Below are 26,321 nucleotides of genomic sequence, written 5' to 3' on the forward strand. Positions count from 1 at the left end.
AACTGAAGGGTTCCCAAACTTTGTGCTGATCCACTTCCTAAGAGCCCAGCCATATAAACAACAGGACTACATAGTGCAGCACTGGTTGAACTTCAAACTGAGGAAAGGGGTCTTCATGTTTGAATATTCTCCCTCGTTTTAAAAAAAAAAAATTCCTTGTACACAGAATACAGGCATGTCAAGAAGAAGGGTTCTTGCCTAGTTTTCTCCCCGACATGCTAACTATTAATAATATTTATATAACATCATACAAGAATTAGAAGCAGGGAGTGTCTTGTAAAGGGAAGCATTCAAACACGCAATCTCTCACATGCAACCTGAAGTAGCACAGTCCAACAAGAGCTGCACTAGGTTATTCCTGTTTGTCTAGCTTGGCCTGGCTCTAAGTTAAAGGGGAAAGGAATCTGTTTGAGCCTCCTGTACAGTCTCAAAATAATATAGACGCCTCATCTTGCCAAGATTATGTATGAAATGGGTCTAGAAGCATACAAAATAAAGGGCTGTGAGAACAGGAACATGTGGGCCTGTGGAGTGGTAATCAAGAAACAAATCAGGAGAAAGGGGGAAGAGGTTATCCCAAAGGCTTCCATCAACACCGAACAAATGGAGAAGCACACAACTGCCAGCACTATATTAATGTGAAGGAAATGGGGAGTGAGTAAAAAGTTTACCTTCTTGCGCAGAAAAAAATGGGATTGAGAAAGGCATAAGGGTACCTCCATTTGCTCGTTCTTGGTTAGAGAGAACTGTGCCACTTTTAGGTCGATGGGCTTTCAATCCAGGAGCTAAGACTACAGTTTCGATTAACATGCTCCTGGCTTTCCTTTGTTTCACCTTAAGATAAGTAGTCAAACATACAGTCCTTTTCTTGTGCAGAGTTCAAAATTCCCAACAGACAGATATTAACCCAAGAAAGTCAGCAAGCTGGTGAACAACCTTGGTAATCCTGGTTGTCCAGACAGTCTGCCACTTAAAGCAAGTTTCACGCTTTTTCTCACATGATCAGTCACAGCAGGCTGTGCCCTACCAGTTTCAAAACTATACTCCCACCTTGCTTATATTACATTTCCCCCAAATAATAGTTAAGTTTTGCTGAGTTGCATGAAAGGATTCAATGGACCGATGCCCATCTTCAGAAGTCAGGCCAATTCTCATCTTGGGAATTCATATCCATCTAACAGGGTTTTGGATAGGGAGACAGTCTTTCCACTGAACCTCCTTTAGGAGATAATTTCCCCTGGTTTTTTTTTTTCCTTTTTCTTTTTCTTTACAGTACTGGATTATCTTTATTGTCTGCCTCCATTTCACTATTTATCCCCTTGTATAACAAACTTTTATTGTAAATTGTAAATAGTAGGAGGTGCCACATAACTGCTTTATTTGTACTCTGTATCATAGCCATCACCTCTATTAGCATCTCACAGTTGCAACAATGAATAAGAAGCTTCAGAATTACATTTAAGTTATCCTTCCTTCAATAATGCAGCTTCAACTTGCATTCAAAACAACAGGCAACCTGATGTGAACAAAAGCTTTCAAAAAGTCATTCACTCTGTCACTCTTACAGAAAAAGTCAGCCTGTACCTTGGATTATGCCATCTCTTTGCTGATTCCGGAAGCACAGGTTCTTGAGAAAGATACCTCACACACCCATTATGTGCGCTTGAAACAGCATGTCAAGCTGTTTTCATTTTCAAGTAGCATTACATATATACATTTTGGCTACATATCTAGCTATCCCTCCTAGTTCCCTTTATTGCTTCTCTGCTTGGGTCTCATTTCATTTTTTTTTTTAAAGTCACTTAAACTACAGGAGAATAACAGAATGTTCACATACACACACACACACACACACACCACCCAAAACATCCAATGCTTTTTTTTAAAAAAAGTTTCCTTTCTATAGCTATAATACAGATTTTTAAAACTGTTTAATTAATGTGCAATTTAAAAGATACAAAAAGCCTTATTGACTAAATGACTACTTTACTTTTCACAATTTCCCCCATTGCTGTTTAAAAATAAAGAGTTATGCTTTTGCTACGTCTGGAAAAGTACTGGGTAGCTTGACTTCCATAATTCTGATGTTTACTTCTACTTGAACATACAGCATTTTGATTTGTAAATCGACTACTCTGTTGAGGGAGAGAGGGAGGGAGAGATCATGTCCTATACTTGTACAGTAGAACCAGCTAAATAGACATCTTTAATCTCCTAACATGATGATATCATTGTAAAATTACAGCTCATTTGTTAAGTGATTATGGTGATGCATGCAGTCTTCCTTGATACCATTACCAGCAGATAAGCATTGGACGTGCCCCACATTCCACTAACAGGTCTCACTGTCCTACTTTTTACAGCAGACGCCAGACTATTCACCAGCTTGCCCAGTGTCAATGACTCAGTACTGCAGAACAGTCCATATGACAGTGCTTAATCTTGTGGCCTCCTGCCACCACAACCACCCTCCCAAACCCCTAAAATCAGCCCACAGGAGTATGGCCATGGCAGCCTCCTTTCAGCCGCAGGAGATCACAGTGAAACGCTTGGAGATGCATGACATGTTGTGGAGGACAATGCCAAGGAGGAAGACCAGGACGCAGGCCACCAGGATGACAGTGCAAACCCCTGACCAGGTGGAACTTTTCACTATGCCCCTCCTATCTTGCTCCTCATCTCCTGCATCCTGTGGGTTCCCAGCTTGCAATGGCTGCTGCTCAGCTGGGATTGTCACCACAGTGACAGACTTCTGTTGGCTGCCTGGGAGGAGGCGACATCCAATGTCTCCTGGCAACAGAGACCTCTCCTTGGAGATTGGTAAGGGCAACATATAACACCCATTGCTAGGAAGTTTGATGAAGACTGGAGTGTGCTCTGAAGTGTGGGGTATTGCAATCACAGCAATAACCTCTGGGTCGTCTGGCAGCTGGGAGACAGAAAACCCAGGTGGCAGTTTAGTGATACCTCGGCACCATGGACACCTCAGGTCCTTCTGGCTGGTCCGCATCTGCTGAAGGCAAACTGAGCAGCAGGTGTGTTTACAGTCCAGTAACTTTGGCCTCCGTCGAGGGCTGTAGTAATTGAAACAAATCTGACATTCCAGCAGAGTGTCCTGGGACAGAGTCTCCATTATTGTCCAAATGCTGAAAAGAGTGAGATATCACGTTGTCTTGCAGTCCAGTATAAAATCTGACACCCAGAGTCGCTCCTGTACTCCCACGATGACTACTTTGTATTCTACCACCAAACGAAAGGAGATAAGAAGTCTGTAGGGAAGCATCTGACTGGGCGTCCGTCAATATCTGAGAGGAAAATTTAAATGAACAAAATTAATCATAAGAGGTCTCTTGAAGTACTGAGGAAAAAAACCCAACACATCTTTTAATTAATGCAGAGGAATAGAAACGAATTCTTAAACTTTATTTTAAAAAAACTAGCATCCTAGGGATTTATCAGGCATAAGTATTGCCAAACCAAGGATATTAGCTTCATATTATGGGTCAGGTGCATTTTGAGAGAGAGAGAGAGAGAGAGAGAGAGAGGCAGCCTTAGGCTCATGGTCACCTTTGATTATTATAAAGATATTTGAAGAAAGTTTTTCAGACTAACAGCCTGGCCCTGCATGTCTTTACTTAGTCAGTAACAAAGAAAAAAGGAAAAAAGTGGGGGTGGTTTTGTTCAAGGGCACCTAGAACTCCATAGTTAAGCAGGAGGGCTGCTCTGCCATCCTCCACTTTTTGCTGCACCTACTGCAGAAAGTATCAGCTGAAACATTTATAACTTTAAGTGCACAAAACCCTAAAACTTCAAGAGTCGAGAAGTAGAGGGCACTGGGCCAATTTGGATGATACTGTTTGACCAGCCATGAGAAGAATGTGTGAATACATCTCTTCTCCAAACTGCACCTTTGTCCCCACGAAGTTGCACAGGGGGGTGGAGGATGTAGAATGTTGGAACTCCTCCATATCATGTGATCAAAATACTTTAAAGTACTATTTAAGCACTATTAGGGCCATTCTACCCACCCTCCATGACTATGTGGGGAGGGTGTGTCAGATAGAGAGGGGTAGATAGAGAGGCATGCATGTACATGCTCCTCCTCACAGGTGGCTGGTTGACAGTATCATTCAAATTCACCCATTGGTTATTCAGCTAGTATAAAGACATAGCCATTATGAAAAACATTGAGGACTTGATGATTCCCCACCCCCACCCCCAAGTGCTGATATTTCATTTGTAGGATAGCATGTCTCTTATTTAGTATTAATGTGCAGCATACATAATGACATTAAAGTTTAAAAAAAGAAGAAGAAAATATTCCAAGGAAGTAGTGGAGTATTAAAATAAAAGGTTGTTATACATTTCAAGAAGAGTAGCAAAATGGAAACAGGCTGGTACAAAACATAAAGCACAATGAAGTGGCAGAATGGACCGTACTACTTCAGAAAGTAAATGGGGGAATCACAGTTGTGAATGTTCTTCCACGTTTGTTTGTTGTTTAAAAATCCTCTTTACAAATAGGAATCTAGACCAGAACAAAGGAACAGTCTCTCCCAGCCTTTCACCCTGCTAGTTTCCTCCATGCAGGGAAGAATTCTTTCTTTTTTAACGTGAGTGAGCATTCAAAACTGTGATTCCTCCACCTGTAATCTGAAGTGGCACAGTCAGTTCTACTACCTTATTCTGCTGCAAGGGGCAGATCCTCGTATGCTAGGTGCACAGTTTGTGCAGCACACTGGAGGAAAGCCAAGAAGTAGTAGGTGGTGCACTTTGTACAAACAGTTTTGTTTCTCATGCAAGAAAGCCAGAACACAATTATTTCTCAGCATTCATCTTTCAGTTGGTACCAAGTTACAGTCACATAAATGATTCAAACTTCATCTGAGGCTAAATAGTGCTGTTTCCTGTTGATCTCATGTTATACGACACAGTTTCAATCTTAGATATGCAGTCCAGCCCTGTAAAACCTTCTGTTGCTGAGATGCACCCAGGATGCCAAGCCAGCCTTGTACTGAACTCTGCCAAGTTTATGATAACCCCTCAGTTTTGATGACTCTAGGCAGAACCCAATAACTGGTGTTTCTAACCATCTGGTGCACAGCACTCAAGGCTGCCATGCAGTGTACAGCCTCTAGAGGTCAAAATTCTGACAAACCTACCCTTCCCTAGTTGTGGTAGCTCCCACATTCTCTTTGTTTTTATGCATGTGATACCCAAGGCTAATGGCAACTCTAAGCATACCACCATAGTTTCAATGAAACACAAGTATGAACTCTGCACAAGAGACATAAAGTAGCAAGTCAGAGATATTTCTTGCCATATCCCCACCACCTGAGTCATGCAAGTGGAAAGAAATGGATAATATCTCCCTGCCCACTGAGCCTGGAGTACCTTCTACATTTAACATGTGAATGAAGCTTTTGTGGAACCCCCATTTTGAACAATCACAAGACTCAAACACATATGAATCCAAACACAGACACTACTGTGACAAGCTGGCAGCAACACCAAATAAATGACTGGGCTTAGTTTCCAAAGGCTTTTCCTAAACGGCTGGAGTAGGTTTCTTCTTTCTTCCACAGCATCCCTCTACAATGGATTTAGTAATCTAAAAACCTTCAGTTTAAAATGAGAGTTAAGCTGCTTTACATTTTCACTTGTGCTCTAAAAAGAAAGGAAATTGCAAGTTAAGGTGCCCATCTCAGCTTCCGCACCATATAAGCTGTATAGACGTTGGACAGTGTTATATGATGATGGTTTTAGAAATGAGGTTCCATGCATCCGCACTTTGCCTTGATCCAAGATGCATCAGGCAGGAATTCATCAGGGGCATCTCTAGGAAGTGATTAGGGCAACTGCATCTGCTAAATGTCTGCTTGGATGCATCCCTCCCCAGCCCAATGTCCAACTGAAAAACCAAGGCAAACTATGGGTGCATGAGGGCTTTTTTGAGGCTCTCCCTAAAAAAAAAAAAGATCATGTATTTCTGTAACTGTTTGGCTTCATGAAAGAAAGGTTGATGTTTCAAACAGTGTTTTACTCAACATGCATGCACAACAGAGAGGAGAGAGATAGAGAGAGAATGCCAAATAAAACATGACAAAGAACTGTTCCAAAGGTAATCCAGATGCTGAAAATTATGTGTGGGTCTTTCTCTCTCTCCCCACCCATCACAAAGTTCTGCAAAGCTTTACAGAACTAGCCGGGTTTCATAGGAGGCATAGCTGACTTCAGCAGCAGTCAAAAAACATTGTTTTATCATTAGTACTTTGAATTATCCGATGACAGCCAAGAAAATGTTGCTGACAGAAGAGACCCAGAGCTAGTGAAGACTGCCAGGGGTATCCTTAGGACTCTTAAAGGACGGAGAAAGGGGAGGGCTGGCAGGCAGTGACACTCAAGTGAGACCAAAAGACAGAGACAACCAGAATCATGATTAATATCCTTGGCTAGTGAAGATTTGATAGCAGCTGAAAGCTCTGCAGGGCTGAGCTATATCTATTAATGCTAATAAAAGCTAACGGAGTATGAAAAACCATGGGCAGAAGACACCAAGCAATAGAAAGAGGTGCATTAGCAGCAAAGGGGAGTGGAGGGAAAGAGAGAGAGAGAGAAAATAACTTGCTTGTCATAGACTTTCCTTTTCTCTGATGCACATATTCATTGTTAACATGCAGAACTGGATCCCATAAAGATGGTAACAAGAAATATATAGACATCTTGAGGAAGGAAGATAAAGCACGCCAATGTTGAGAAGCAGAATTAAAGACTACCCTTGCTGCAGCAGAACATAGTTCATGTATGCAAGAAAGTCAGTGTAGAACTTCTAGCATTTGAATTTGAACCTGAGACTCTTACTGAGGTTAAATTATTGAAAATTTTTCTCTACACAAGCAATTTCATATACAAGACTTGAAAGGAGCATTTGCTTCAGTCAGTTTTGTAAAGCAAATGTACATTGCCCCTGCCATAATATACTCTGAGCCCTTTCTCACGATCAGTGAGAAAGGGCTTGGGGCACGCAGAGAGGAAGGCTTTAAAAACCTACCTCCCCCACAGACAACTGTGCTGACCATGCGCCCACATGGACACCAGTTTTCCCCAGCAACACGGAGAGTCAGGGGCCAGGACGCATCGCCCCACCCCCGGCCATCACTGAGTGCATGATGCATTGTGGGTATCCCCTGGGGCCAGCCAAGAGCCCCACAGTCTCCAGCCCCAGCTACAAGCAGCCAGTGGTGGCAGACAATTTAAAAAAAATTGGGGCTAAGGGAGTGCTTGCTCACTTAACCTCATTTAAGAGGCTGGCCTCTTTGGCAGGTATGCCGCCACGTAGCTCCCAGTGGTTCTTATGATCCGCCAAGACGGCTTGGCTTTCTTAGCCCGGTTTTGGCTGATCGTAAGAACAGTCTCTCCAGCAGCTTGAAGAGAGCCTCATTTTGATCTAAAACAAACAAGCTTGCAAACAGCCACTTTCCTGGCTGCTAGCAGCAAATAAGGATAATCTTGAGGCAACCAGGCAGGGAAACCTTTGTAAAATGTTAAAGCCAGGCTGTCAATATGCCACAAAGGATTAGTCATGGACATGTACGAGAAGGCCATCTAGTAAATATTTTTGTGGGCAAGTAACTCTGAGCAGGCCGCAGAGATGGTTTAACTGCAACCATTTTATTACATCTGACTGAGGTCTGATTGAGACAATCTGCTAAACTGTTTCAGGATTGTACAATACTGTATGAGACCGAATGGTTGACTGTCCCCTACAGCATACACATAAATACTTCCTGTGCATAAAAAGATTCTGGCTTTGCCTTGTTGCCAACATGCTAGTTTTCTATATGCAGATTATTTTCCCCATGGGGAGGCATTCAAACAACAGCTTATTCCCCACTTGCAATCTTAAATGCTACAATCCGGGGACACAGTTTTACGATGTACTGAACTGTTTATCTAAACCTGATCTGGGAGTTTACCTCTCAATACCTTGCTTTTGGACTTCCCAAAAGCATTTGCCTGGCCACTGTTGGAACAAGATTATGAACAAGGTGGGCCCTTCATCCAATCCAGCAGTAAAGTTTCTATCAGAATGCCAAATCAAACCTGTTCCAACATAGAACAGGCCTGCAACCATCGCTGACCTGCAACTATTTTTTCTCTGGGGACTTGTAAATAATTCTGGAGGATTTTAGCCATTTTTACTCATTACCTGATCAGGAGGCAACTGCTTCAGTTTGCAACTTAAGAGAGGCAGTGGACTGGCCACCTCTGCTAACCCAGAACTGGGCCCATCATGCCCCCAAACATTTCTTGGTGGTGGTGTGCTAGCTGCTGCCAGCACACTCCTTACCCTTTTCCTTTTCTTCACAGCCACTCTGGCTGGCCAAGAAAGGGAGTAGAAGGAAGTGTAATAAGTAGGGATGTGCACAAACTAGTTCGTGCGCTCCCGGAAGGCAGGGAGGGGGTTACCTTTAAGGGGCAAGGAGAGTGCCCATCTCTGGCCCGCTGCTTTCCCCCACTCTCCCCAAAAACGTTGGCACGGGGCTGCAGCATACCTCCCTACAGCCCTAGTCAGTGTTGTGCACATGCGGCCATTTCCAGTACGACGCTGACTGGGGGTACGGGGAGGTATGCTGCAGCCCTGTCCCAATGCTTTTGGGGAGAGCGCCGGTGGAGCAGGGATGGGCACCCTTCCTGCCCCTTAAAGGTAAACCCCGCTGCTTCCGAACCAGCTCGAACGCCAGCATTCCGATCCGAACCAGTTCAGCACTCCAGAAAAGGAGATTGTTCGTGCACATCCCTAGTCATAAGGCTAGTAGAGTGCTGGGGATGGAAGAGCAGGAAGTGATCTCGGTTGGAGGGGCAGGAACAGCTGCAAGGCACATGAAACAAGAAGATCTAAGGAGCTTTTGCATTGTCTTAGGTGTCAGCGAGGCTTGGGCCACCACTGTATCCAATTTAACTGAATTCTAACAGGACATATGGTTAGACAAATCAAAACAAGTTGTTTTGAACTGAAGCAAGCTGTATGTTCAAAAAAGGTAAAGGTAAAGTGTGCCGTCAAGTCAATTTCGACTCCTGATGCCCACAAAGCCCTGCGGATTTCTTTTGGTAGAATACAGGAGGAATTTACCATTGCCATCTCCCGTGCAGTATGAGATTATGCCTTTCAGAATTTTCCTATATCACTGCAGTCTGATATAGTACCAGTGGGGATTTGAACTGGCAACCTTCTGCTTGTTAGTCAAACATTTCCCCGCTGCACCATTAGGTGGGAAATGCTTGACTAACAAGCCAAAGGTTGCCAGTTCGAATCCCCTCTGGTACTATATTGGGCAGCAGCAGTATAGGAAGATGCTGAAAGGCATCATCTCATACTGCATGGGAGGAGGCAATGGTAAACCCCTCCTGTATTCTACCAAAAGCACAGGACTCTGTGAGCACCAGTAGTCGAAATCGACTTGACGGCACACTTTATATGTTCAATACAATAATTTAAATCTGGTCAGGCTCAGAATCACTAGATGGTCTTGTGGTAATCACCTTTAAGAGTTCTACTACTCTATCACTAGAATGAGTAATCATGCACATGATGCTAATAATCTGGGATCTGATCCTTTTCAGTTGAATTTTCCCCCACATCAACTTCAATACTTTTGAGTTCTGGAGACAATACAGACAAATCTCCCTGCAGTTCTACTTAAGGTTTAAGCTAATTTTTTAAGCTATACTATTCCTGAAATTTAAATGCCATTCACTACATAGCATGCCAGCCCCAAGCCATAAAATAGACTGCTAACATGGTCACGATTAATGCTGAAGTTGCAAACTTTGGACAAGCTACTGCATTCATATACATCATTATTCTGCAAGGTTAATATCACACTTTCAGCAAGACAGCCTGGTAGAATGCTTCACCTTTACCCATGCAAGGTTCATTAAGGAAACTCCCCAAACAAACCATTACAGACCATATATGATTTATGACAATATTTGTTACCCTAAGGCTGTAGGGGGAGGGAAAGAAGGGAGTTCAAAAGGGTGGAAGGGGAGAAGGAAGGTGGCATGAGTTCTCAACAGCGAAATTCATTATCAGAATCATGTGCACTAAGATCAACACAGCAAGTGTCTGTCTGGAACTTTTTCAAATTCACAATAGAAGGAAAATAATGCAAGTCAACATGTTGCCACCAAGAGCTTGGGAATGGAGCTTGGGTTTCATTTATCCTGAAGCTAAAGGGATTTGCTGCTGTTTTTAGCTCATACAGGTTAAGTGTTTGCTCCAAATATCCTCCACAGAGAAAATGGCACACCTTATTTATAGGCTTTCTTGCGGCTCTAATTGCCAATACTATCTCAGCAGCATACAAACATGAATGCATTTATTCCCCTCTGTAGAAGGAAGGACTGTAAACAACAGCGACAAGAAGAAGGGAGATTTATTCTAGTCATTTTCTGACAACGCTGTAAACAGCAACCTGCCTTTGGTAAGTGAGAATCTCCTCTAGGTGACTAGGCAGGGAAGCTCAACAAAAAGCTATTTTGTTTTTCCTTTTATATCACAAATTACTCATGGGCAGTATGTTTGGGCAGGCAGCTAATAAAAAATGTGAGAGTTAGTAACTTTTTGTGTACTTATTTCAAGGCTGCTTTGAGACTTTTGCATCTAAAATATGTAATTAGGCCAGAATTATATTTGTTTACAACAGCATTTAAACTATTTTAACATAATATGTAGTGGAGAAAAATGGGCAGAAGGGTGCTATATCATCCACTTTTGTTGGTGACATCCGGTAAGCGGAGTAGCTCCCAGGAGTTCACTAAAAGTGCCATTCATTTAAGTTGTTTCACCCTTTACTATTGCACTGTTACCTGTCTTAAACAGAGGTGATTTCCATTCCTTTTACAATTCTATGAAGCTCTACACACGATCGGAGTTTGGCGGGGAGAGCAGGTCAAGCCCACTCTCCTCGCACACGAGCAGCAGTTGAGCCCTTGGCGGCCACATTGGCTGCACACACGACTACCAGCTCCATCAAGGAGCCAGTAGGGGCAGCAGGGATCGGAGGCCACCCGGCCCCTGGATGTCCCAGGATGCCCCACAAAAGTGCACGGGGCCTTCCAGGGAGACCCCCGAGGCTGGGAGGCTTGCTGTTGCGTCCTGGTCGGGGATCTACTCGCAAGTTGCCGGAGTGCAGAACTGCACCGTGGTGACTCACAATCAGTGACTGCGATCACTGATCGTACAATTTCCGGTTGTATCTGGTAAACGGGGGCAACAGGGCAGCAGGGCGGTATGCTGCCGCCCCAATGAACTTCGGAAAAAAGGAGCGTCGGCGGGGGAAGAGCGGAAGGAGGAGTAAGTGCACCCTCCCCCGCTCCTAAAGCAGCCCCCCCGCCATCGAACTGCCCCCGCCTGGTTCCATGCACATCCCTAATAACCTCTGTTTCACTTGAAAACTCAGCTTCATGAACAGCACTTGTCTGCCTGGCTTGCCATCCAGTTTTTGTATTCTTTTCAGAAATACCAGCCATAAATACAGTAGATGGATGAAGATTCTGAAAACAAAATCTCGATCAAAGTAAATCTCTTTACAAACTCACTCCTCACCAATATAGGTCACAGACTAACGGAGCTGGAATCAGCTTGAATCATGGCATGTTATAGTAGCCAACCTCTTACAGAAGAGTTCTGAACAACTCTCAAGGTGAAACAACTTAAATATATATCGTACCTTGCAATGAGTTCAGCAGTCCAGAGAAGACACACACACACACACTTCACACTGTGCTGTTCCATGCTACAACCATGTTCTGTCTCATGCTCACCAACACTGAAGGAAACGAAGCTCCATAAAACAAGAGGTTTAACTGTTTGCCACTCTGCTCGGTTTTCCTGTGTCTGTGAGCAAGGTTGCTAAACTTACTCAATCATACACAAACATGATTTCCTGAGGAAGTGCCCCCCACCCTTTTTTTTTTCCACTGAAGATAACTTAGCAGTGATCTTAAGCTTTTAGGCTGAAGGATATTGCTTGTTATATAAATTAATCCATACTAGTGAGAGGAAAGGTCTCTGATTTTTCATTTACTTCATTATTTGGCATTCTAAATACAGTATGTACTTAGTAACAGGATTCCAACTGACAGATTCCATAAGCGGAGTTTAGTTCTTTCTTCAGCCCATAATTCAGTTTACCAGAATAATGAAGGGAAGTCAATTGCTTAGATATACAGATTTGTAAGTGTCTGTGTGTGCACACAATAGCCCAATCTCCAAGCTAGTTCAAACAATACCTCCACTAAGTTACATATTGTCTGAATTGGCCCCTGAATGTCCTACTACAATGGTTTTCAAAGCTTTCTACTTCAAAGAATGCTTTCCATGTCAACTTATCTACTGAGGATCCTCTGTGTGTTTCAGAGGATTCTGGAACATGTCTTGGCACATACTGCATTTGCAAATGGCATTGGCTAGGCTTGCTGGAGTTCGCTATCACCCCCACATGGAATAAGGATGCACCTGAAAACAAGCCCAACCCTCCTTCTGCAGTAGCACATCCGAGGGAAATCTTAAAAGAAAACTTTTTCTACTGTTGCCAAAAAGCTTGTCTGCCATTACTAATATTCTTGTTGATGTTCCCATGAACATCATTTGAAAACCACTGTTCTACTGCACTGGGCTTCCTTTAACTGGTGAGTCTTGATCCTCACATCCGAAGCAGAGAAGGGCCACACCAGCTGCATAAACACTTACCTGTTTTAAAGTTTTTGTATCTTTTTTTAAAGAGGAGGAGAAAAAAGGGAGAGAAAGGAAGTGTGTCAGTGAAAAACAAAAATGAAGAAAGGAGAATGAAATGCAAGCCTTCAAGTCTGGGTGTTCTTGTTCAAGCAAAAAAGATAGAGGTTGCAGAAAAGGAATTACACCATCCTCACACCTGAGGCACAATTCATCCTTTTGCTCTGAAGGTGATAAAGTCACTACAAAATGATTAGGAAAGGTTTCTTAGAGGAAGAAGGCCTTTGCCATATCCACATGATTTATCAACCATTGAAGTGTAACAAGGAGTGAAGGGGGAAACCACCAAGTTAGAAGTAAAGAGCCAAAGAAGGAAAAGGAAACAACATTTCAAAACTAGAAGCCCACCTGGACAAAGAAGAGGCAGAAGGAGATGTGATAACAAGAATGCAAGAGCATCTAGGCACTGCTACAGATGTCCCTTGTGCTAGTTATACTCTTCTATGCTAAAGACCTCCTACCTCACACAGATTATGACTGAGGAGCATATGAGGTTGCAAGGGAGGAAGAAGGGGAAACACTTTCTACAGATTTGAAAAGGGCTGGAGAAACGTTCAATAAATCTTCACCAATTCTAAGCATATCAACCTCAACAAATATCTGAAGCAAAAGAAGGTGGATCCTCATAGAGAGAACTATTATTCAGGGATGAAGTGTAGGAATTGTAAGGAGATATCGTATTCAGAGGGCCACTTTTCAGGCTACAAATCAAGAACATGAGCCCATGCTTCCAAGTCAGGGCTGCACAACTTCGGCTCTCCCGCAGATGTTGGACTACTGCTCCCATCATCCCTGACTACTGGCAACTGTGGCTGGGAATTGTGGAAGTTGTAATCCAAAAACAGCTGGAGGGCCAAGGCTGTGCAGCCCTGTTCTAAAGTAATATATGTTTGCAAATATGTCTATGCATTTAGGTATAAAATTAAACACCCATTTAAGATATGCCTTTGACATCTAGCCCAGTAGCATCAGTCTTCACTGAAACTATATATGCTCAGCATCTCCCTGGCAGAGGTTTTTCCCATCCTACTAGTCAAGATCTAGGGAACTGAATTCCATGACCATCTCATACATTAGAAGCACTACTCCGTCATTGTAACGAGCTTGCAAATATTTAAATTTAGTCACACTATCTCCCTAGTATCACATATTGATTTTCACAATAAATACACTTTAATGCTTTACCTATACTGTGTTGTATATCAGAACTGTAGTACTAGCTTTATTGTACACACCTGGTAGAACTTCTTTGAGACATAAGGAATCAATATTCCTCTATATTTGGAATCCCACTGACATTCTTTGGCCATAGTTAATTAGCTACACTGCACATTCAACACACATGGTGAATGCTGGTGAGGGGGAAAACAGTGTAAGAACTGAAGAACATCTGCAGTACTGTATATTAAACACTCAGAGAAAGAACATAAACACAATTAAGAATTGGTGCCTAGTGCATGTCAGCAGCCAAAATTCCACCCCCAGCAACCACAGAGAGTTGCAAAAGCAAGATCAAACAACACTGGTCTTTGCCTTGAGGCATGCTCATTCAGAAAGGGTTATGACACCACTGTTATACAAGACCTATGCCTGAAGATTTAAGAATCATAAATTCCAGTTATGGATACTAAGTCAAGTCTGTGTTGTACCCAAGAAATGGCCAGTCTTTTGTAGAGTCAAGTTCAGGATGTAAGCTGAGCAACTACCATATCGATAATTAGAGAAAGTCAAGACATCTTGTCAGAGAACCAGTTAAGAGGTCAAGAATGGAGAAAGCTGTGGCAAACCAGGGACCAAGCTAAAATGGACAACAGGAACAAAGGATCAAGACAGCCAGCAAAGGTCAAACCCAGATAGCCTCTTTAGGAATAAAGCTGGAACTTCTGGGTCAGTGTGGGGGTGGGTGAATGGGGAAGGCAGAAACAACACAAGCAAGAAGAGCATAAGGAAGGAAACTAAAAGGACTAAATGAAGAAGGCAGTTCAACCTGTTAACGGCCTAATCTGTTGCATAATCATGCAACCAAACTATCTTGGAAGGGTGAGAATAATAGTGTCTACTGTGGGGGCTACCATATTATTGCTAGCATGTAAAGACTCAGGGCGATGCTGGATGTGGCATTAAAGTTGTAAATAGCAGCCATGGAGGGATTATTTAGATCAGCACCATGATAAGAGAATGGTGTGAATCCTTCTCCCTGCCACTCCTGAACCATTTTCTTGATGAAAATCAGACCTCTAGCTACTGTTTGCCCTGTCAGGAAAAACATATGTGCACATTTTTATTTTGTACTGTGGTAAATGGCAGCTGGGAATAATATTTTCATCAGGAAAAGGATTAAATCCCCCTCTGGTTTGAAGTCCCAGTCTAGATAAGAGCACCCACAGATGCTATTTATTAACAGTGTAAAGTGATAAGAGATGTTTCTATCACCACACCACATATAACATTTAGAATGGATACTGACTTATACTATCTGATCCTGAACCTAAAATGACCATTGTCAAAGTTGTATTCCTATAATGCAGCCCACACTTCCCAACCAGTTTTCCTAGATTATTGTTGCATGTTATCTTTATTATGTAGATTCAGATGTAGCCATTACACTTCAGTGCAACAGGAGCTATACTGAAGAGAGAGAGAAGAGGGTATGGCCAAGTGTTCCTAAAAAGGTTTATATTGTAAATGTAGAAGGCTTTCGACATTTCAAGCAACCAATCCTCAGGGGGAAGAACCTCAAACATTTTTCAGAATATTTCAGTTGTACTGTATTTGATCTGATGGGAGTTTCTCCTCCTAGCTCTTTTGATATCAAACCAAAAGCATAATGCATAATAATTCCCTCAGCTATCACTATGGTATAGACTTCATCCCCACTCTCCCACTACACAAAAATAAGATTCTGAGAACTAGTTAGTACTTGCTCCCAAGTATTCACGCTGGTTTTAGAAACAGGGAGAATAAGAAAAGTCTACATAGGTAGCAATTAGTACTAGGGATGTGTATGTTTTAGAAAGAGCCGTGTGGGGCTGCAATGTTCCTTCCAGTAGCCCCGACTGGTGTCGGCACACATACAACCATGGCGCACATGTGCCAGCCATTTGCGTGGTCAGAAACACAATGCTGACCATGCAAATGGCTGGCACGCAAGAGAGTGTATGAACTACTCATGCACATCCTTAATTAGTACCATATTTCATCTCTCTATTAGTCAAAAATTCTCACTCTCAGGAGCAGTACAGTGTAGGACAGTAGGAACAGAATGGTGTGTCATATGGTCAGTGGCAGGGGTAATACATCTGTGCTTGTGTCCAAAGGAAACAATGAAGTCATAAATGGTACACCCTGATAAAGAAAATATCTAATAAGTACTGACTGCACAAGAAGCTAAACTGAGTGATTCTTCACATATTATACATGTAATGACAACACTCAAAACTTAAGTGAACTTTTCACATTTAGGTGTACAAATGTGACAGGTGTTTGGAACATCATACAGGTACACTCATGGAGCTAGGATTTGCTATGGCTCCCTGTTGATTGCACTTTCCGTGGCATGCCTGTTACTTTGTAATGTCTGAAACATCCCAAAGGATAGCTTTATGTACCTTTCATAACACCCTTCCTGAGTTCACATAACATTACAGCAGTTGCATGCATTCCTAACCAAACTGCACACTCTCATTTCAACAGGTTTGCATGAACCAATACAAATATCTGCTAAGCACAGCCAACTTTACCAGTAAGTGACCAGAAGCAGCTGGCATTGAAGAAAACATCTTTGCTGTGGCAAATGCAGAGGAGAACTACTTCTACTTCCCACCAGAGTCTTGCTGCACAGAAATAGCAGGGGATGAAGGATAATGGTTCAAGGCAAGGAAGAAGTAGGCCACAGATAAGACATATCAAGGGCAGTGATGATGGAGAAGTCCAGTGTGCTCAGGGACATGTGGCACACAAGAGGTGTGAAGTACAACTGTTGTCAGCTGTCTTTCTATGAGAGCAGGAGCAAGTTAAATATCTTAGCATGGGTTAGCTGGCAGTTACTGCTGCAGAAATGGGGAGATTACAGAAGTTACACTTTTGAATCTGGCCCTGATGGAGTCAACCAACCCTCTCTTCCCATCCCCATTCTACTGCAGGGCAACTGCTATTCCTCCACAGAGTTCCTCAATTTGTATTAAGCAGTACTGAAGCAAGCTTTCTGCCCACATTGTATCCGCATCTAAAAGTAGTATACTGTTGAGTCGATGTTGACTCCTGGCAACCACAGAGCCCTGTGGTTCTTTGGTAGATAGTACATAACAAACTGTAATGCAATCACAGACTGCAATGCTGAAGAGCAGCAATCTGCTTCCGAGAAGGTGGTGTTGCGAGACTGCTGCAGAGGCAGCACTGGCTTCCTCAATAAACTACAGAGCAGCAAAACACTTTTGGCATTTTCAGCCACGTAGATGTAGCTTGTGTCCCAAGAGCCTTGCCTTTCAGAACCGGAGAGGCAACACATGAAGAGTGGGAGAGGCATAATTGAGTGAGGGTCAGTTCGTGCAGTCAATTGGTTTTGGCTGAAGACAAATAAAAAGCTCCCTGAGCTGCTAGGCTCCTGTTCTCTTAAAAGCTACAGGTAAGAGACGTAATGGGAGAGCATTTATATTTACTGCTAATGTTGCAGATCAGGTTATGACTAAGGTACATACATACTAAAGAATATTTATGTCAAACAAAAAAACCCAGGCAGGTTGCTACACATATACACATTAAAAAATACTTACAAAACTAAGAAGTTAATTGCCTATTAACAAACCACATCTGGTTGTAACTCAACTCTCCATACCATCAATCATTCAGTTTAAATATTCCCATTTCAGTGCAAGTCGCATTTCAATTTTTCAGTGGCTGCATTTGATTCCCCCCCTTATCCTGTTTATTTACTGACTGCAGTTGTGACCAAGTACTGAAAGCAAACAGAATCATTTGTGCAGGTCTGGTGTGTGTTATTAGGAATTCTGAAAATCCTTTCATTTTTAAAGGAGAGTTAAGTTGTAGCTGAGAGTGCTTTTATATATTATGCACTTGTATCTTTCTCCACTGGAAAAAAATGGCTGTGTAAGAGAAAACAGGTTTGCTTTAACCAGGTTGTAAGAGCTTAGTGGACCTCGAACAGTTTTGAATCAAAGTACAGAAGTGCAGGAATTCAACAAGCATTTGTAATGCAGAAAGGAAACCTGCTGCTAATAAATCAATAGTGCTGTGTTAAGCAACAGTGTCAATGCATTTTTCATTCTTATTTTTAAATGGGTAAACACAGCCAAAACATTAAAGTGGTGGCAGCAGAAAAAAGCAGTGAAAGCAAAAACTCAGTAGGTGTAGTGTGTGGAGCACATGCATCAAAGAGACACCCTGGCAATAGAGACAAAAATGAGATGCTTAACTGCTGTGAAATGGGCAAACAGCTAATGCAGAAAGCCGCACACAATCTTGCAGGGGACTATGAATCTATACAGGAATTTAAGAGAAAGCTTTCAAACTGGCCAAAAAGTGGTCTTATATAGATTATGCTTGCAGAAGAGAGGAGCAGTCAAAGAAAAATATTCACTGGAGTATTTTCTTCAAATCTCTCTCTCACACACACACAATATATTCCCCACAGGTTTTGCTTGTTGATTATAATCTGCAAGGGATGACAGGGCATATACTATCAAAGCAAAGTCTTTAAAGCTTCTCCTTGAATGGTCTTGATTTTTCTGCCTTATTTTACCAACATGGGCTCTTTTGTTACTGATACTGTTTGCCCCTTCCCCAATTTCCAGAGATGCTGGCCAGCCTCCATTAACTTCAACATTTGATTTCCATAATCTGACCTAGATGGGGTTGCCCTCGTTTACCACTGCTTGCTGTGTGTCTGTATTTTCTCCCAATGGATATCCTGGCTTCTTACCTTTCAGTAGCTATGTCCTTGCCCTAGGATGGGTTGGGACCTCTATATACTTTAATGATCAGCCTATACCAATACACCCCACTGCAGTCTCATACTGTCAACTATAGCGATCCTCTAACCATGCACTAAACCTATATAAAGAGGGAGCATGTAGAAATCCTACAATGCCAAAAGGGCTGCAAAACAAGAATATGAAAATCTGCAAAGTTGCTCATGATAAACAGATTTAGTTATTTGTCACAATCTAATCCAGCCAACCCACACTCCTCTTCAAGGAGGATGAATGGATAAGTACATAAATCAATATGATCGCTAGGGACTCTGATCCTGAAGACCTCAGTTAAAACAAATATGCATTAGATCAATTTGCAGTGCCTTCTTGGTCTTCACTCTTGAAAAAAAAAGAGTTAAACTACTTGCTTAAAAAGAAAAAAAAGCCCCCTCCCATAGTCTATTATCAATACAATTATCTAAAATAAAAATAATTATAACAATCAACTAGTGGCACTATAAAATGCACTGACTCCTGGAAATGCTGACTTTTCACTACTTGAATGGGATACTGTTCTTATCTCACATACACAGATGTCCTCTTCTGTACCTGGAGACAAAGAAAATGGATTGATCACACAGATTGAACTAGATGTGTAATCAAGGTCTTTTTTTGGCCCCACTTCAGTCTTTGCTCCGTTTCTGAGTGAAATCACATAACTTGTGCTCTGTAAGGGTATTATAGGAAGCTATGGCTGGAACAAACTAGGAAATGCAGGAAGGAATCTATGCCCAAGAAGGGGATGAGGGAGTACCTAAACCCACAGCGTCCTCCCAGTCACCAAATCATGCTCTGGTGACCAGCTGCTGGGATGTCTGAACCAAGCCTCTGGTTTTGGGGAAGCTCCTGTTCACCCATTTCAGTAATCTTTTGATAGAACAGGTTGTATAGGTGTGTGTTCATCATCTGTGATGTGTTTGGAATCTGACATTTCATGCAGAAATGAGGTTGCTGAAAGCCTAATTTTGTATCGGGGGGGGGGGAATCTAGCCCTTAAATGATTGTGGACTAGATAGAAATAATCACCAATTACAATGATTATAGTTATAGGGAACTAATGGTAATGAAGTATTACGTGTGTTATTTACTCAGGAACATATTATCTCTATATATAATTCTCCTGGGTGTGCCTTGAAATGTGCGTCCCAGCACTCAGCTTATTGGCTGGGCAGTGGACAGGCCTGATTGGCTGAGGCGCACCCAGGAGGATTGGTTGCCGCCATGGTGGCGGGCCCGGCCATGGAGGCCAGAGGCGGTGGCGGGCCCGGCCCGGCCACGGAGGCAAGGCCCAAGATGGGGGAAATAAAGGGGAGGGCAGAAGTGGCAGTGGGGAGTAGAGGCAGCTGGGCCCAGAAGCAGAGACTAGGGCAGAAGGTGGGGGGAAGAGGTAACCGCCAGCCCCAAAGAGTGCACAGATGCTCTGTGCGGCACTGGCTAGTTTATATTAATGCTCTTTAGAACAGAAATTTATCTCATTCATTAACAACCCACCATAAGGCACTGCAGATATTGTGAACTATTCAGACATGGAAATAACAACCAGTCTAGTCAGTCTAGAGAAGGATTCCCCACCAGATAATCAGACAAAGAGGTTTTTGTAAGCTGAGAACATGTTTTAGAAGTTGATCCCTTCACACACACCATTTTCAGGCTGTTTATATGCCTCAAAACCATCAATCTGATTCCAGGTAGGTATGCTCATTAAATAATTACAAATAAGTCTATATACAAGATAATCTGTTGCAGAGATATAGCCCCTGGGAGTATACACTAGCCCTCTTCAGACATTATTCCCTGAAGAATAACTCATGCTTACAGAGCTGAAAGCAGGTAGGAAGTTCCACCCCATCACTGTCACTCCAGGCTGCCACTCATGAAAGTGCTGGCCACAATGGTTACAGTGCTTCCCCCTTCACACAAACAGCACGATAACAGTGAGTGGATGGCTGGAGGTGGTGAGTGACAGCACCAGGGAGGGACTTCCTATCCACTTTCAGTGCTATAAGCATGACATGAGTGGGGCTTCAGACAATGTCGTCTGAAGTGGGCTACTGTAAATGGGGCTAAGACACCAGTTGCAATCCAAAGCAGTTAAACATGTTGAAACGAACTTATTTAAATGGGCTACAGCATGCTTCATTTTATTAGACTGTAGCCATTATGTGCAAATTTGAAAACTCCTGGGTTGTTACAATAACTCTTTCCTTTTGACTTTCCCCCCTATACATTTTGACATAGTTTCCTCTGCTAACTGGGCAAAGAGGCACCTTTTACCGTGGTGGTTCTCTTTATTTAGCAGGGGGAGAGTAACTGGCCCTATCCACCCCCAGCACAATACTTCCAGTGACTGTTGCTGGTGTGTGTCTTATGTTTCTTTTTAGAATGTGAGCCCTTTGGGGACAGGGTGCCATCTTATTTGTTTGTTATTTCTCTATGTAAACTGCCCTGAGCCATTTTTGGAAGGGCGGTATAGAAATTGAATTATTATTATTATTATTATTATTATTATTATTAAACATAAAACAAAACATATAAACATAAAACAGGAAATATATCTGACTTCCCCTTTTAAAAATGTGAGGTATGTTATGTTATTATGACAATGATCATGATTTTTTATGCTTTATTAATATTGATAATCATAATCAGTATTGTTTCATATGCAAGGTCTTCACTTACAGTACATATATGCCTCTTGTCTTTGAGATAGACGCTTTCCTTTTGCATGGCAATGAAGTATTAAGTGTGTTTACAATCATTAGTTCTGCAAAAGAATGAGCTACACCCTCAGGGGAGAAAGGAGGAAATGGGTTCAGCCCAATGCCATCCCACAATACACTGATTTATATAGAAACAGCAATGAGCCCAAGCAGATGTTCAAAAAGAGAAGCTGGTCTTGTTTTCCTAATTAGCAGAACGATTGTTTGGGGCCTATTAGAAATCACAAAAGCAAACACAACTGATTGCCTATGGGTAAAACTTAGACTAGACTTTATAAAACACATATACATTGTGCCCTCTATGCTGAATTATGCTTGTGACATTGTCCCTAGAAAACAACAGTGTTCATCTGAACCTGTACTACCCTCAGATTTAATTTCTCTTTTATTACTCACTGTTTCACTTCCTAAGAATATGCAGTTCTTCCTACTCATATATACTGTGGGTTTTTAAAACCCACATTTTTTTTCATAAAGCATCTACACATTTTGCCAAAAAGGAGATGGGGAACCTCAAGATATTATCAAGTAGCAATAGGCTCCAGGTATCAACAGGCTTCAGCATAATGAAGTACCCAGGTTTAGCTTCTACTAAAAAAAAAGAAAGAAATTAAGTAGGCAACTAAAAAAACTTCTAAGGGAATAGATGCATGAGTGTGATCATGCAAATCTACCCTTTCAAAGAAGACTTAAATAATGAAGCAGGAGCAGTAGGAAGAGGGCACAATACCATTAATTCAAAAGCTTGTTCCTCGCCACCAGAAGGACAGGATTTTTCACAAAAATACATGAAGTAGAGAACAAACAGTGACAGATTCTGGGACGTGGACTGCACCTCCTTATTTCATGCACATCAGCAGCAAATGAGGTAACAATCTGACAATCTAGATACACATAGTTGACATCATGGATGCTTTCTTTAAAGCAGTTTCATTTGGAGAATGGCCTGACTCTCCAGCAGAGATCCTTATTTCTAGAGAGTGCAACATTGCAATGGACCTTTGTTTTACTTATGTATAAGATAAAGAACCAGAATGAGAAGAAAAAATAGGCACTTTCAAATGCAACAAATTGTTTATTGTTTCAGCCAAGTGATTATAAACAACAGGTTACTCACCTGTAAATTTGGTTCTTCTAGTGGTCATCTGTACTTTTACACAAATGGGCTATGCGCCTGCGCAGAGACCTCATCGGAATCTAACAAGCTCAGTTCTCCTGCTTTGGGCGGGAACCCTGCCCCCAGCCGCTATATGCGGCTGAGCCACTCCTCATCCCCTCAGTCACAGAGTCCAGCTTCAGTGAACCCTGCAGGGAGGATGGGAGGGCATACTGAAGTACAGATGACCATTAGAAGAACCAAAGTTACAGGTGAGTAATCTGTTGTTCCTCGCTAAGCACATCAGGGTTGGAAACCAAGGCCTCCTGGGCCACCACGGGGCGATCAGGATTGCCCTGGCCCGATCCATCCTCAGTTTGCGCAGGATCCTCGGAATAAGGGGAAATGGGAAAAACACATAGAGACGAGGGCCTGTCCAAGACAGGACAGGACATTTACAAATATGTCCTTCAGAACACCTTGATGCAATGCCCACTTGTGGGAGACCACTGTAATTCTGCTCTGAGTGTCCACCTGGACATTCAGCGCACCCTGAATATGGACTGCCTGAGGCGACACGCATGTACCACACGCCAATGCCATAGGTCCGGTGCCAGAAACAGCAGGCTCCTTAAGGACGTGCCACCCTGTCAATTGACATAGGCTTTTGTCGTATTGTCTGTATTAGCACGGAATGAACCCCAATTAGAGGCAGGAAGCCTTTGAGAGCGTTGAAAATGGCCAACAACTCCAGATAATTGATGAGTCCTCTCCTTGGGGGACCAGTGTCCACTCAGACAAAGTCTGTCCAGGTGCGCTCCCCAACCAAGCTCCAAAGTGTCTGTCGTGACCACACAGCGGGTTCGAGGGGCTTGAAAGGGAGTACAAACACTCAAGTGCCGAAACTCTGTCCACCACTCTGCCACTGCCTGTACCCAAGGAGGGTGTGTGCGCTCTAGATGGCCTGGATCCTGAAGGGGATCAAACACATCCAAAAACCATCTCTGAATGATGCGCATTCGAAGACGCGCTTGGGGTTAAACGTATGTACTTAATGCCATGTGGCCAAACAGGTGTAGTATGGAACACATATACCACAATCCTGGACACCAGTCATGCCCTCAAAACTCTAGGGCACAGCCCAGGTGTCTAACCGTGATGACCCACTGGTCTGTAGTCACTTTGTCCCAGCTCGCCAAGAACGCGACCAGGCGGGTCCTGAAGCACCCCCAAGTCATTGTTTCTTCTGGAGGATATTTGGGCACTGTTTTTGAAAAGCTGGCTTTTTGGGCTGGCCACCCAATTTTTATCTTGGTTGGAACTTCTTGCCATGAAGGGACCGTTCTGAAGGCGACTGTTGCTGGGTTGGGGCCTTTCTCAGTTAGTAAGACGACGACTTAGCAGTCCTCTGTGTCTTGCTAGTTGGTGAAGCATATGACATGGACATATGACGATTGTACCAATGAAGCCATCTTCACTGACTGCTTCAGCGACAAGGCTTCTGAACAGAGAGCCAGATCCCACAGGGCTGTGTGCAGGCGAGAAGCCCTATTCTTGCGAACCTGCTTCGTGAAGTTATGGCAATTAAGACAGGTCTCAACAACGTGGGATTCCCCCAAACACAAGAGACACTCGGTATGAGTATTGGGGAAAGGGATCTTAGATCAACAGCGGATACATTTTTAAAAGTTTGTCGTGTCCGGCATAAACGCTGAAGGCTGGCTGGCCACCACACTCCATCCCGGCCGGGATCAGAGCTCCAAAGTAGAGGGGAAACCACAAAAAACAAAACACAAAGAAAACACTACTAGACGGAGAATAAAGAAAAATTAGAAAGAAATTTAAAAAGCAAGGAGAAAACAACAAGGGGATAGCTGAATCCTACTAGTTGCCGAGCTGCAGACTCCACAATGTTCACTGAAGCGCTGGCGAAGAAAGACTGAGGGGATGAGACATGGCGCAATCACATATAGCGGCTGGGGGCGGGGTTCCCGCCCAAAGCAGGAGAATTGAGCTTGTTAGATTCCGACGAGGTCTCTGCACAGGCGCATCGCCCATTTGTGTAGAAGACAGAGACCACGTCAAAGAAGAATTGAACTATGAGGACAGAACATTTTGCTCTGCACCCAGCTGCATAGTAAGCTACACTGAAATTATATGCATGTACATGCAAATAAATTTGCGATTAACTTTTAACACTGGTGTGCCCCATCAACTCAGCACATCATCAGATGCTAATTTAAGGTTAAGGTCCCATTGGCATACACTGAATACAGCTAATTTCCCCTCATAAAGTACTTTGGGATTTAACATTCTAGCTCTCTTGTGAGCTGGGCAAATTTCACCAGAAATTGCTGCTGCCTGGAGAAAATGACATATTCAAATCCAGCTACTTTAGTATTCCAAGATTATGCCAATAATCCATTCAACATGCTATAATAATCCCAGCATGCCATAATAATCCCAACAGGTCTCCAATTAAAGAGATAAGAACCAACGGGGGATGGTTGGGGAAGACTGGAGACACGATTATCCAGCTACTGTGCTAAACAATTCTGGAAGTTCATTGGGGACACAGCCCAGAATGTGAACACAGGACACTGAGGTTGAGGCTTCTTGCAAATACAAGTTGAAGTACACCACTACCTCTGTTTAATGAGATGTACTACTCAGGGGTTCCTCAGCTGGAAATGTCACACTAAACATAGGGAAAGGGAAAGTGTGCCGTCAAGTCAATTTCGACTCCTGGAGCCCACAGAGCCCTGTAGTTTTCTTTGGTAGAATACAGGAGGGGTTTACCATTGCCTCCTCCCATGCAGTATGAGATGATGCCTTTCAGCATCTTCCTATATCGCTGCTGCCCGATATAGTACCAGCGGGGATTCGAACCAGCAACCTTCTGCTTGTTAGTCAAGCATTTCCCCACTGCGCCACTTAAGGTGACCCCACACTAAACATAATTGTGTCCATTTTCCACAGAAAACCTATGACTCAAGTTGTGCCTTCTCTGTAGTTGACACCCATTCTCTGTGGAGGAGAGCTGGTTATGTGGTAGCAAGCATGAATTGTCCCCTTTGCTAAGCAGGGTATGCTCTGCTTTGCATTTGAATGGGATACATTTGAGCACTGTACGATATTCCCTTTAGGGCAGGGATGCACAGCTCAAATGCTCTGGTGAGCCAGAGCCAACCATGACTTAGTGAGCAGGGGCCAAGGTCCATCTTCAGCACATTATTATTACATTAAAATTAATTAGCAGTATTAATGAAAGCAATAGCTACTTGTGGATAATCCCCCCACATCAAGGGACCCACAGTTTTAAACAAGAATAGTGGTCAGGTCCTCTCCCTGCTCTGTTAGTGGGCACCTGGAGTGCATGGGATCCCCAAACAAAAACCAAGTCCTCTCCTCTCCCTAAATCACTGTTGTGACTCACATGCTAGGATTGCATAGGGTGGCAATGAAGGCAGTTTCTAAAGATGACAGGGAAAGGCCCCCCTCAGAGAAGGGGGAACTGACTGAAAGAGCAACCCCCTGCCACATGTACTTTGTCTGGCTTCAAGTGGCAAAGTGCACTGAGCTACTGCTGCGTTGTCAGGGGGACAGTCCAAGAGCTCTTTATAGCTCCTGCTATTGCTGCAGGATATTCCCATTTGGGGGCCAGCAAAAAAGTCTCCATGGGCCTTTTGTTATGCGGGGCTGCCTTAGGGGATGGA

General features: G+C 43.0%; 1 protein-coding gene across 12 annotated transcripts in view; it reads right to left on the reverse strand.

Annotated features, from left to right (window-relative positions):
- Nucleotides 1-1,914: 1,914 nt before the first annotated feature.
- The window catches only part of RNF152 (ring finger protein 152), a 67,910-nt gene continuing 43,503 nt past the window's right edge, over nucleotides 1,915-26,321 (reverse strand). For 10 of the 12 annotated variants that reach the window (XM_053247233.1, XM_053247226.1, XM_053247231.1 and 7 more), the window contains one exon: nucleotides 1,915-3,305. In XM_053247233.1, the coding sequence (XP_053103208.1) occupies nucleotides 2,522-3,133 (612 nt within the window). In that variant the 5' untranslated portion in view covers nucleotides 3,134-3,305 and the 3' untranslated portion in view covers nucleotides 1,915-2,521. Of the gene's footprint in view, nucleotides 3,306-11,735; nucleotides 11,878-20,605; nucleotides 20,629-26,321 lie in introns of those variants that run through there. The other 2 variants (XM_053247238.1, XM_053247237.1) reach the window with 2 other exon arrangements.

This window comes from Hemicordylus capensis, chromosome 4 (genome assembly GCF_027244095.1).
Source record: "Hemicordylus capensis ecotype Gifberg chromosome 4, rHemCap1.1.pri, whole genome shotgun sequence".
Classification (NCBI taxonomy): domain Eukaryota; kingdom Metazoa; phylum Chordata; class Lepidosauria; order Squamata; family Cordylidae; genus Hemicordylus; species Hemicordylus capensis.